This window comes from Schistocerca cancellata, chromosome 3, assembly GCF_023864275.1.
Source record: "Schistocerca cancellata isolate TAMUIC-IGC-003103 chromosome 3, iqSchCanc2.1, whole genome shotgun sequence".
NCBI lineage: Eukaryota > Metazoa > Arthropoda > Insecta > Orthoptera > Acrididae > Schistocerca > Schistocerca cancellata.
The window spans coordinates 408,509,001-408,521,363 of record NC_064628.1 but is presented as its reverse complement, the minus strand read 5'-3'; the positions used below and the strand labels follow the sequence as shown (position 1 = coordinate 408,521,363).

The 12,363-nt window shown below is 43.2% G+C and overlaps 1 protein-coding gene across 1 annotated transcript in view; it reads left to right on the top strand.

Annotated features, from left to right (window-relative positions):
• Nucleotides 1–12,363, top strand: part of LOC126175156 (zinc carboxypeptidase-like) — a 61,935-nt gene that overhangs the window by 22,596 nt on the left and 26,976 nt on the right. Inside the window, exons 4-6 of the mRNA XM_049921733.1 lie at nucleotides 3,246–3,321; nucleotides 5,634–5,778; nucleotides 10,129–10,289. Of these exons, the coding sequence (XP_049777690.1) occupies nucleotides 3,246–3,321; nucleotides 5,634–5,778; nucleotides 10,129–10,289 (382 nt within the window). The remainder of the gene's footprint in view (nucleotides 1–3,245; nucleotides 3,322–5,633; nucleotides 5,779–10,128; nucleotides 10,290–12,363) is intronic.

The window sequence follows — 12,363 nt, the reverse complement described above, 5'->3', positions numbered from 1 at the left end:
TTGCGTCGCTGACGCACGCAAGCTTCTCCACCAACGGCAAGGTCCATGGTTCACAGGGCGGCTGTTATCTGTACCGCAGCAGAACTTTTGGTGTGTGTGTGAAGAAAAACGGCAACATGGCACTGCACAACTCTTGTTGTGCAAAGGTCGTAGAATGGATCGACATGTGTAATTTACATTTCAACGTCCTCTCGTAGTTTCGCATGTGGTAGAGGGGTGGAGGAACGAAGAACAGTTTCTGATAATATACAATAAAGTCTATTTTCATTAATCATAAAATGCACTAACACTTCCTTTTATAATACATCGTTAGTACTGACAGCGTTCTTAACCGAGAGACAGTGGTTTTGCACGTTCTAATCTGAAGTCAGGCCGGTAGGTTTGAGATACGAGTGTCATTCGCAAAGTAGATAACGGTTTGACCACACAGTTTAAGCTTTCACGGCTGGTACTGACATCACTTAAAACTGCCACTGTACCTCTGAATATGTGCACTACAGCCGGAGGGGAAACGGTAGGAGAATGTTTTATAAATCGACCACGGCCTGTTAGCCCGGAAGTTTTAAGTGTTTAAAATAACGTTTTGTTCTGCAGAAATTTTTGTTTTATATAATTAAACGTAACTTTATTTTACAAACAATTGTATACCCAAGCCACTTTTCTACGCAGTCACCGTTCAAATTTAAGCACCAGTCGTACCGTTTTATCAACTTTGCTACACCTTCTTCATACCCGGTTGTCGCCAAGTTGTTGAACCACTGATAACAGCTTGTTTACGTTCGTCATCATTTCCGTAGCATTGTCTACACCAAAAGCCTTTTAGTTTGGGCAATAAGTGATAATCACATGGGGTTAAGTCCGGACTCTATGGCGGTTGTTGAAATATTTTCCACTGAAATCACTGAAGCAAGTCTTTCGTCTCTCCCGCTGCGTGCAGACGTGCATTATCGTGAAGGAAGTGACTCCGCTGGTTATCATTCGGTGTCTGTTGTTTCTAATAGTGCGGCGAAGTCGTTGAAGAGTCTGACAGTAAGACACTGCACTTACAAAACGCCTATCTTCGAGTTTTGTTTCAGTCCTTGCTCTATCAGTCACCACTGAGGGCCAGCTCGAGCGATCTTCGTCTTGAACCATATTTCGGTCCGCCGTTAAAGATGATACGCCACTTTTAAGCTTGCGCTTCGTTCATCACATTGCCTAGAACTCATTTATAAATTTCGATATGTCGGACTTGTGGGTTTAAAAAGCGGATAACACTACGCACTTCACACTTTACCGGATCGTCAATATTTTCACACGTGTTAAAGTGGCACAGCTAAGCAGTAAGCGACCGCATAGCATCGTAGCTGCCGTCAAAGTGAAGCGAATGAGTACCAAGATCAGTGCTTGGGCGGCGGTGGTGGGGTAGGGACGCGGCGACGTGTCAAAGCAAAACATTCTTAACTTCCCGGATGACCCTCGTATATGCGAATAATTTCTAAACTCACCTTTTTGGTAGTTTTGACAGTGGCTGGTAGCACAAGCAAAACCGTCGCAAACTGAAGGTACAGAGCTACTGGAAAATTTTGAGATAGAGAAGCATCTTATATTTTCAGCTATATGAAAATAGGGGAGAGCGGCAGTGTAATTATATGATTGAATGACAAATAGCTATGAGCACACTTACTCTACCGCAAAATATGCAGCAGAAGCCTAAATTGGAATGAACACTTAAAATAAACATTAGGAAAAGAAGATGAACTCATCCGTGAAAGGAGTGGGCTATAAAACACTTGTTCCGCCGAGTGTAGGGTATTGCCCATCAGTCTGCGACCCTAAACAGATTGGCTTGATACTAGAGATGGACAAGATCCAAAGAAAATCGTGTCGCTTCGTCACGGGATCGTTTAGTTGGCGCGGTAGCTTTACAGATATGCTCAATAAACTCCAGTGGCGGAAGCTGCACGATAGTTATTGTGCGCCACGGGTACGATTGTTACGAAAATTCTGAGAGAGTGCTTTCTAGGTAGAGACAGACAACATGTTACTTCCTCCAATATACGTCTCGCAAAATGACCATAACGACAAAATTGATCATCAGAGCTAATAGATAGATTTACCGACGGTCATTGCCCCCACGCGCCATTCACTAATGGAACTGGATAGGGGGAATCAGTTAGTGGTAGCAAAAGTGCCTTCCACCACACGTCGTCGGGTGGCCTTGTTGATGTAAATGTAGATGTAGGTGTAGATATTAGCCGGTATTCATATTCGGGTTTTCTTCAAACTGACACTGATTCATACGTCTGTCTTTGAGGCGGAGCAGGACGCGACTTGGGTTTGCAAAGACCGTATGAGTCTTAAATACTACACAGAATGATCTGTGGAGATGCCATCTGTGACCGTTCTGTTCAGTTTGTATTCAGATGATTTAATCAATAAATAGATGATCTAAGAGCACGAAGGTGCTGAGCTACACTGACATATATCGGTTAATACTATTCGTTTTGTTGAGAGAAAGATTATATTAATCTTGTCTAAAAATTTCCCAGAAATCTTTAGTCACGTAGTCGCTAATCTCACCTTAAGCTGTAGTTGTGGGACATCAAAAATGAAAGCTGGAGTTATGGTACCATAAGGCAAAGTTACTACAAGATCTAAAATATGATTGGAAAATGTTCCATTAGAACAAATAATGCGTTTTATATACCTCTGATGCTACGGTATACGCGACTGCAACAGAAAAACTTAAAAAAAGCTGTATAGATATTCAAGAGCGTGTGTAGGAATAAGATGAACTCTAGGTCTCCACTGTAAAAATGATATACAAATAAAATTCTGTAAGATCGTACCGTTTCATCACACCTTATGAGTGGGAGTCCATCATTTGTCGAAGTTAGATTTCGCGTGTAAATCACAGCGGGCAAGAGCAGTAAAGTGACCAACGAAAATATGGATCAGTCAACTGGAAAAAGCAGCAGTGTCTAATTGTAGCGGGGATGATGGAAAATAAATGTTGCATTAATGTTCGCAGTGTTCATCCAGCACTCATCTACTTTCAGAATTCGATGGAGATAAACGTGTACTTCACGCAGAGTCGCGCAGAAATGGTCGATCAAGAAGTTGGACTATAGTTGACATAATGTTTCTAGAAGTAATTAATTTGGGAAAATGGATCACATTTCAATTACAGCTAGTTTTAGCGATCATACACCTCTTTAGTCATTACAAGTTGATCTCGATTAACGTTTTCTCAATTATTACAGGCTTATCGACAATGAACGTCCAGCAAAGAAATCGAGGGCATCCTTTGGTTGGGACGACTACCACACACTGGACGAGGTGAGTCGATACTTTCGATATACTGGTTGCAAAGTGAACGACAGAGAGGAAATTTAATATTTAAAAATTTATCGATAAATGCTTAGTTTAATTCTTTGTAGACTTTTCAGCAGACTTGTACTTTAGTAATCTCCATAAAGTTACTTGTAACTATGAAATTACTTTAAATCACTTCTTCATTTTGTTTCCAAATTTTGTTGGCCTGCACATAACTGCTTCAGTGACTTGGTTCATGCTTGGGAAGGCGCCAATGGCGTGGAATCGGCGTTTAAACACGACTACTATATTTTACTATTGCTTCATTTGCGTTAAGGTATGAACAATAAAAATATGATACATCAGACGTTAATTGCTGTTTCTTATTGAGCTGAATACGTAAAGCAAATACAACAGGAAGTATTAATTACTGGATAATACACCCAGAACACAAAGACATCCTGGACAGGACAGACACTGTGAAATTGGAATGGGCAGGGCATGTTACCAGAAGATATGACGACCAACGGGCAAAGGGAGTGCTGGATTAGAGTCTAAGAGACGGAGACCGACCACGAGGAAAACCACCTGACCGATGTACGAAGACCTGCGGAAGATCATTGAGATCAACTGGCTGCATATTGCCAAAGATCGTTGCTCACGAACGAAGAAGTTACCGACATATCTGAGCTCAATACATGGAGAGATCACGTCATTTAATGATAGAAATTACTGATAATGATGACGCTCAGTCCATTTGTATTATAGATAATTAGGAAATTACTTCCAAAACCTTCTCCGTAACGTCGATCAGCTGATACGGTTCCCATACATTCATAAAGAAGAAGGGAGATAACAAAACTCGATATATTAGTATTAAACACATTATAAATTTATTTCGTTACTTATGAAGCTTCAGGAATTCTGGACCATGTGAACACTAGGAGAGAAAAGAGGCTTACCAAGTTATGTGTTCGCATAACAGTTACGTAATCCTGTCAGTTTAAACGATTGTCATCATTGTATGGAGTTCAGTACTACGCCGTTCTCCAATTCATTTGCTGCTGTCTTCACCTTGTTATTGGCTACCTGGCACCCTAGCATCTATGACCACAGTGTAAATTCCCCACTATGTGTTTCTGTATGAAATTTAGCCCAAATTAACCTTCCACTCTACAAAAAGTATATGTATTACCAATACTATGTACCCACAAACTGTTATCGAAGTTAAACATATATGCTAACCTTTGACTAAAGGAACCTAATTTGTATCGAACTGGAACTGGTCTGAATACAGCTCTTCTTTATATGAAATGCACAACTGAAGTAAAACAATTATCTGGCCTTAACCAAAATTTTTACTAACCCCGCGTCTTGGCAAAATCGTTGCAGATTTCCCGAAAGCAAACAGCAACCAGGCAGTGGCTAATCTAGATTTCAATTTAAAATAAAATTTCCAAACAATATTCAAAATCTTCTATTTGTGTAGACTGAAGCGTTGAATGAAAATTTGTACCAAGGCCGAGAGCCGAAGCCGGCTCTCCCGCCTCAATTCTCGGCCTTGGTACAAATTTTCATTCAACGTTTCAGTCTATATACATAAAATCATATCTGTATGAGACCAGTAAAGACGCTGAAACTGTGTCATATCATTTATATAAACATTCAGAGTGTTGCATACTACAGTGTATAGTGCAAGGTGGTAATGACAAGCCTTCATTCCGACAAACTAGCTGCGCGGTGCTGCAGCCTTACCTCAGACTTCTCTTCAAAAAAATAACATTATTCAACATTTATATTCTTTTCGCCTTCCGATATGTACGTCGTATTCATCCTGTCCTTTACAATAAATCTGTCTTCATCTAACAGATTCATTCACAAGTCGACACAGCACTACTAAATACGTCCATCACCTACCACACTTCAGCTAAGAAAGTAGCAGACTGTGCAGAGGCGAAGGCTGTGGCACGACAAGACCAAATATCGTTTAACAGTAACGTAACTTGCTCTCTCTCAGACGTGCACATCGATAATGTACAAAAATGAGACATGTCCTCCTTACAACAGGTCCTGCACACTCCCGCCTCTGACTCTGCGCACACCTGCCTTTGCACATATTTTATCGTTTGAAGTTTTCTTCTGTAAATGATATTACGTATACTTCTTACTTTGCCTCTTCTGTCTAACACATTCTAATTGTGTCCTTTTAACTGTATGTTTAATGTCACACATCCTCACTGGCTTCCAGTTTCTCGTTCTCCAGCTTCCCCCCATCGCATGCCTCTCATCAGCACAAGCACATGTGTTGCTATGAACGTGCATCCTCTTCTGCGCAGATAAACGAGTGGCTTGACTCGCTGGCCGACTCCTACTCCGGCGTAGTGACTACAGTTGTGGGCGGCAGCACCTATGAGGGCCGCGAAATCCGCGGAATCAAAATTTCCTACGGCACCGGCAACCCCGCAGTCGTCATCGAGGGAGGTGAGTAAACAAGGGCGCCATCACCGATCTTGCATTAAGTATTTGTCAGTCGATCATCAGTGCTTAATCAAATTTCCAATCATTTGCGTTAAACAAGATCCCGTTACCGTTTTTCTATTATTACGCTTTGCTGAGTACTCTCCATGAAATCTAGATGGACTAATTGAGCAGAAGCAGATGGACCTCCTACATAATACGGAACTGTTCACTAGATGTCACTACATGCGGAGCCTTTCGGATAAAATGAGGCGGGAAGTATTGTGTTGTCAGTAGAGCAGCAGTCACAGCAGGTGGGTGGGTCAGGAGAGCTACCTGACGTCGATGGTGGACTAGTCTTTGCATGTCATCTGAGTCAGAAATCCATCAGGACATTTCTAACCCTCTAAAGCTGCCGGTATCGACTGTTCGTGATGTGATTATGAAGAGGAAACGCGTAGGCACGAACAGAGCTAGACCAAGAATTGACAGACCTCATGTACTGACGGACGGGAACCATCGAACACGATGGAGGACGGTTAAAAAAAATCGCATTAAGTCAGCACAAGGATTAACTATTGAGTTGCAAAGTGCTACCAACAGTCCAGTGAGCACATTGACTAAATGGTGAAGAAAATCCTCATAAGTGGCACATTTCTGTAGCCAGTGGCAGGCGACGCTTGAGGTGCTGCAAAGAGCGACGCCACTGGCCATTGGACGACTGGAGACGAGTGATCTGGAGTGAAGCATTACACTGTACTCTGTGGCAATCGGGTGAAACGCTTTGGTTTGGCGAATGCGTGAAGAACGTTATCTGCCGTCGTGTGTAGTGCCAGCAGTGCAGTATGGTGGAGGTAGTGTTAGGGCACGCTGTGTTTTTCATGGTTAGGCTGTGGTGCCTTTATGCACTTAAGAAAAACGCTCAGAACCCAATAAATGAAGCAGGCAAAAGGGAATGCAAATGTCTCAAAAATGAGATCGACAGGAAGTGCAAAATGGCTAAGCAGGGATGACTAGAGGACAAATATAAGGATGTAGAGGCTTATCTCACTAGGGGTAAGATAGATACTGCCTACAGGAAAATTAAAGAGACCTTTGGAGAAAAGGGAGCCACTTATATGAATATCAAGAGCTCAGATGGAAATCCAGTTCTAAGCAAAGAAGGGAAAACAGAAAGGTGGAAGGAGTATAGAGAGGGTCTATACAAGGGCGATGTACTTGAGGACAATATTATGGAAATGGTAGGGGATGAAGATGATGATGAAATGGGAGATACAATACTGTATGAAGAGTTTGACAGAGCACTGAAAGACCTGAGTCGAAACAAGGCCCCGGGGGTAGACAACATTCCATTGGAACTACTGACGGCCTTGGGAGAGCCAGTCCTGACAAAACTCTACCATCTGGTGAGCAAGATGTATGTGACAGGCGAAATACCCTCAGACTTCAAGAAGAATATAATAATTCCAATCCCAAAGAAAGCTGGTGTTGAGAGACGAGAAAATTACCAAACTATCAGCTTAATAAGTCACAGCTGCAAAATACTAACGCGAATTATTTACAGACGAATGGAAAAACTGGTAGAAGCCGACCTCGGCGAAGATCAGTTTGGGTTCCGTAGAAATATTGGTACACGTGAGGCAATACTGACCCTACGACTTATCTTAGAAGCTAGATTAAGGAAAGGCAAACGTACGTTTCTAGCATTTGTAGATTTAGAGAAAGCTTTTGACAATGTTGACTGGAATACTCTCTTTCAAATTGTGAAGGTGGCAGTGGTAAAATACAGGGAGCGAAAGGCTATTTACAATTTGTACAGAAACCAGATGGCAGTTAGTCGAGGGGCATGAAAGGGAAGCAGCGTTTGGGAAGGGAGTGAGACAGGGTTGTAGCCTCTTCCCGATGTTATTCAATATGTATATTGAGCAAGCAGTAAAGGAAACAAAAGAAAAATTCGGAGTAGGTATTAAAGTCCATGGAGAAGAAATAAAAACGTTGAGGTTCGCCGATGACATTGTGGTACTGTCAGAGACAACAAAGGACTTGGAAGAGCAGTTGAACGGAATGGACAGTGTCTTGAAAGGAGGATATAAGATGAACATCAACGAAAGCAAAACGAGGATAATGGAATGTAGTGGAATTAAGTCAGGTGACGCTGAGGGAATTAGATTAGGAAATGAGACACTTAAAGTAGTAAAGGAGTTTTGCTATTTGGGGAGCAAAATAACTGATGATGGTCGAAGTAGAGAGGATATAAAATGTAGACTGGCAATGGCAAGGAAAGCGTTTCTGAATAAGAAAAATTTGTTAACGTCGGGTATAGATTTAAGTGTGAGGAAGTCGTTTCTGAAAGTATTTGTATGGACTGTAGCCATGTATGGATGTGAAACATGGACGATAAATAGTTTGGACAAGAAGAGAATAGAAGCTTTCGAAATGTGGTGCTACAGAAGAATGTTGAAGATTAGATGGGTAGATCACATAACTAATGAGGAGGTACTGAATAGAATTGGGAAGAGGAGTTTGTGGCAAAACTTGACAAGAAGAAGGGACAGGTTGGTAGGACATGTTCTGAGGCATCAAGGGATCACAAATTTAGCATTGGAGGGCAGCGTGGAGGGTAAAAATCGTAGAGGAAGACCAAGAGATGAATACACTAAACAGATTCAGAAGGATGTTGGTTGCAGTAAGTACTGGGAGATGAAGAAGCTTGCACAGGATAGAGTAGCATGGAGAGCTGCATCAAACCAGTCTCAGGACTGAAGACAACAACAACAACAACAACAACAACAAGGCTGGTTAAAAAAATTGTTCAAATGGCTCTGAGCACTATGTGACTCAACTTCTGAGGTCATCAGTCCCCAAGAACGTAGAACTACTGGAACCTAACTAACCTAAGGACATCACACACATCCATACCCGAAGCAGGATTAGAACCTGCGACGGTAGCGGTGGCGCGGTTCCAAACTGAAGCGCCTAGAACTGCTCGGCCACAAGGCCGGCAGTACGGAAGGATATGAAAACGTTTTACAGCACTGTGCACTGCGTACAGTGAAAGAGCAGTTCGGAAACGATGACTGTTTGTGTTAAGATGGCAGTACACCCTGTCATTAAGCAGCATCTGTGAGGCATTTCCTGAAATGAAGTGGCCTGCCCAGTGATCCTGCTGAAACTCTGTGATACCTCTGAGAGGAACTGGGAAGTCCACTTCGGGCTTCAATGCCCAACAACCTGACCTTTGCTGGTTTCTCCTCATGAGGAAGAACGGGCTGCCATTCCTCCGCGGACATTCAGACACCTGATTAAATGTGTTCGTGGCATTTAAACCGTCGTAAGTGCAAAAGATGGACACACCACATATTAATGTCCAGTAGAAGCGCTGCGGATGTAGTGCTCTTCATCAGTTGAATGTTACCTTTGGATGAGTTGGCTGAAGTGTACTAGAACCTTTATAAATATCAACTTTTATGTATGACTTTAGGCCACAACCCGGCGGCACATGTTTCCACCGAAAGTGTCGTACATTTTCATTCGAACCACCGAACAATACTACGAAAGCACAATATAATTTTATTTCATAATTGGTTTTCGGCTCTACAGAAGCGTCATATGATTGAAATCATCTCATACATCTCGTCGAAAAAATACCACAGTTATATTAAACTAAAAGTCTGATTATCAAGGACGATGTGAAGACGCATTAGTCATTACTTATGAGTCTCTAGTCTCTGTCTAAATAAAAAGAGTTCAAAGATGTCGTTTAGGACTCAAATTTGAGGTACAAAAGTTGAGCGATTCATTGTCTTTACAACGTGTCACTAAAACACCGACAAAGCTTAGTATGTAGCGAGGGACCGCATGTTGTTTATTTTTCAGGAAAGAACTATTGTCCGGAAATGCATAGTTAAGATACTGTCGTACGCTGGAGAAGGGACATGACCATACAACTTCGGGTTGCGTTTGGTATCGTGATTTATTACGCAACGCCTTAATCATCAGCGTAAAGAGAATTGCCCCTAACAAATAATATTCCTCCTCACTTCCGGGGCAAAGTTCCATAATTAAAATGATCAGTTCATCCTCCAGCTCAACACACTAAATTTTCCGCAGGCACTGTTATTGCTCAATTTTACACATAAGCCAAATTATTTGTTAGCCAAACAGTTTACCAAAACAATTGAAGAATCTTTGACGCCATCGATCTCAAACTTCGACGCCCCACGGCATCACAACACCGCATTGCGCCTCGTGCAATATACTAAGTGTTGTCGATGTTATCTTTTATACATCATGCATAAAAGAGCTAAAGAGCTGCTCTTTCTATAATAATTTCCTTACAATGTTGTTGACAGTCTGAGGGCGCGCTGTTTGCAGGCATCCACGCGAGGGAGTGGATCAGCGCTGCCAGCGTGACGTGGTTCATCAACGAGATCCTCACCTCGACCGACGCCAGCGTGAGGAGCATCGTCGAGAGCTTCGACTTCTACATCTTCCCCAGCACCAACCCAGACGGTTATGTGTACACCTGGACGGACGTAAGTGGCTGCCTGATAAATGTGGCCAAAGCTGTTTTCCCACAAAATTCTTGAGATTCCTAGGCCGCACCGTTGTGTACGACTTCGTATACAATGGTAAGGAGATGTGGGTTACAGAGCGCTGCGCAGAGTCGTCGTAGGAAGGCTGGACAGAAGTACAAGTGATTAGCGAACAAGTAAAAACAGTAAACAGAAGATTTACTTAACTTTAATTTATCCGAGCGTACGAAGGCTCGCTACAAATAATGCAACAAGAAATACAGTCCTGCTCTGTGTTAACAAGAATGAGGCTCTCTGAACTAAGGCAAGAATGATGGTGTGGTAGTCACGACGGCGGCGTCTGCGTAGCGTCACGTAGCGAAGGGGCTCCAGGTATGAGTGGGCTGTCTGGCTGCCACCGGCTGTCTCATACTGCGGCGGCAGAGGGCGCTAGTCAAACGCAGCCGCTGTAGGTGAGACCCAGTAGGTGGGCACGACTGATGTGGGGGTATGACAGAAACGTGCGATTCTCCTGTCAACTTCGTTGCTCTCAGGTGATATCGGATACATGACAGCATATGCATCGTATTGCTGTTGTGGTCTTCATTCCGAAGAGTGGTTTGATGCAGCTTTGCGCGCTAGTCTAGTCTGTCCAGGCTTCATCTTCACAACTATTGTAACCTACATCCAGTTGAAATTCCTATTGTAGTCGAGCTGTGGTGTCACACTGCTGTCTTTAACCCTTACAGTATACTCTACATGCAAATTAGTTATTTCTTGATTCCTCAGGATATGCTCTCTCAGCCCCAGGGTTTGACAGATCTCCTTGCAAGCTGGTTATTTCTCGATGTCTCAGAATCTGTTCCGTCAATGTTACCATTTCACGGGTGCGTACGCTTCAGCTAACCGAGCTCCGCAACATTAGAACTGGGCAACGCAAGGCAACTTTTAGCATACTCTACGGTGACAAAAGTCATGGGATAGCGATAGGTACACATGCAGATGGCGGTAGTATGATGGATAAAAGGTATTAAAAGGCAAAGCGTTGGGGGTGCTGTCATTTGCACTCAGATGTCAAAAGAAATCCGATGTGATTATAGTCGCACGACGGGAATTAATGGAGTCTGGAGGCGAAATAGTGGCATAGAATATTTCACTTCGATAATCGTTAGAGACTTCAGTATTCAGAGATCCACAGAGTCAAAAGTGTGACGAGAATACCAAACCTGAGGCATTATCTCTCACTACGGACAATGCAGTGGCCGACGATCTACACTTAGCGACAGAGAGCGGCGACACTTGCGTAGAGTTATCAGTGCTATCAAACAACCAACACTGCGTGAAATAACTTCTGAAGCCAGTGTTGGACGTACAACGAACGTACCTGTTAGGGCAGTGTGGCGTAATCTGGCGTTAGTGGGCTATGACAGCAGGCGACTGACCCGAGTGCCTTTTCTAACAGCACGACATTGCCTGCAATGCCTCCTTTGGGCTCGCGACCGAATCGAGTTGACCCTGGACAACTGGGAAACCGTGGCCTGCTCAGATGAGTCCCGATTTCAGATGGTACGTTCTGAGTACGATTAGAGTGTAGTGCTGACGCCACGAAGCCACGCAGCCAGATTGTTGAAAAGGCACTGCGCAAGCTGACGGTGGCTCCATAACGATGTGGGCTGTGTTTACACAGTATGGACTGGGTCCTACAGTCCAACTGAACCGATCATTTAGTGGAAATGGTTATGTTCGGCTTCTTGCAGACTATTTGTAGCCATTCATGGACTTCATGATCTCAAAAAACAATGGAATTTTTGAGGATGACAAAGCTCCATGTCACTGGGGCACAACTGTTGGCGATTAGTTTGAAGAACATTCTGGACAATTCGAGCGAATGATTTGGTCACCCAGATCGCCAGATTATGGTACATAATCGAGAGGTTAGATCGTGGACAAAATCATGCATCGGCAACACTGCCGCAGTTATGCACAGCTATAGAAGCAGCGTGGCTCAATATTTCTGCAGAGTACTTCCAACGCTTGTTCAGTCCATGCCACGTGAAGTTACAGAACTACGCCGCGCAAAAGGAAGTCCGACACG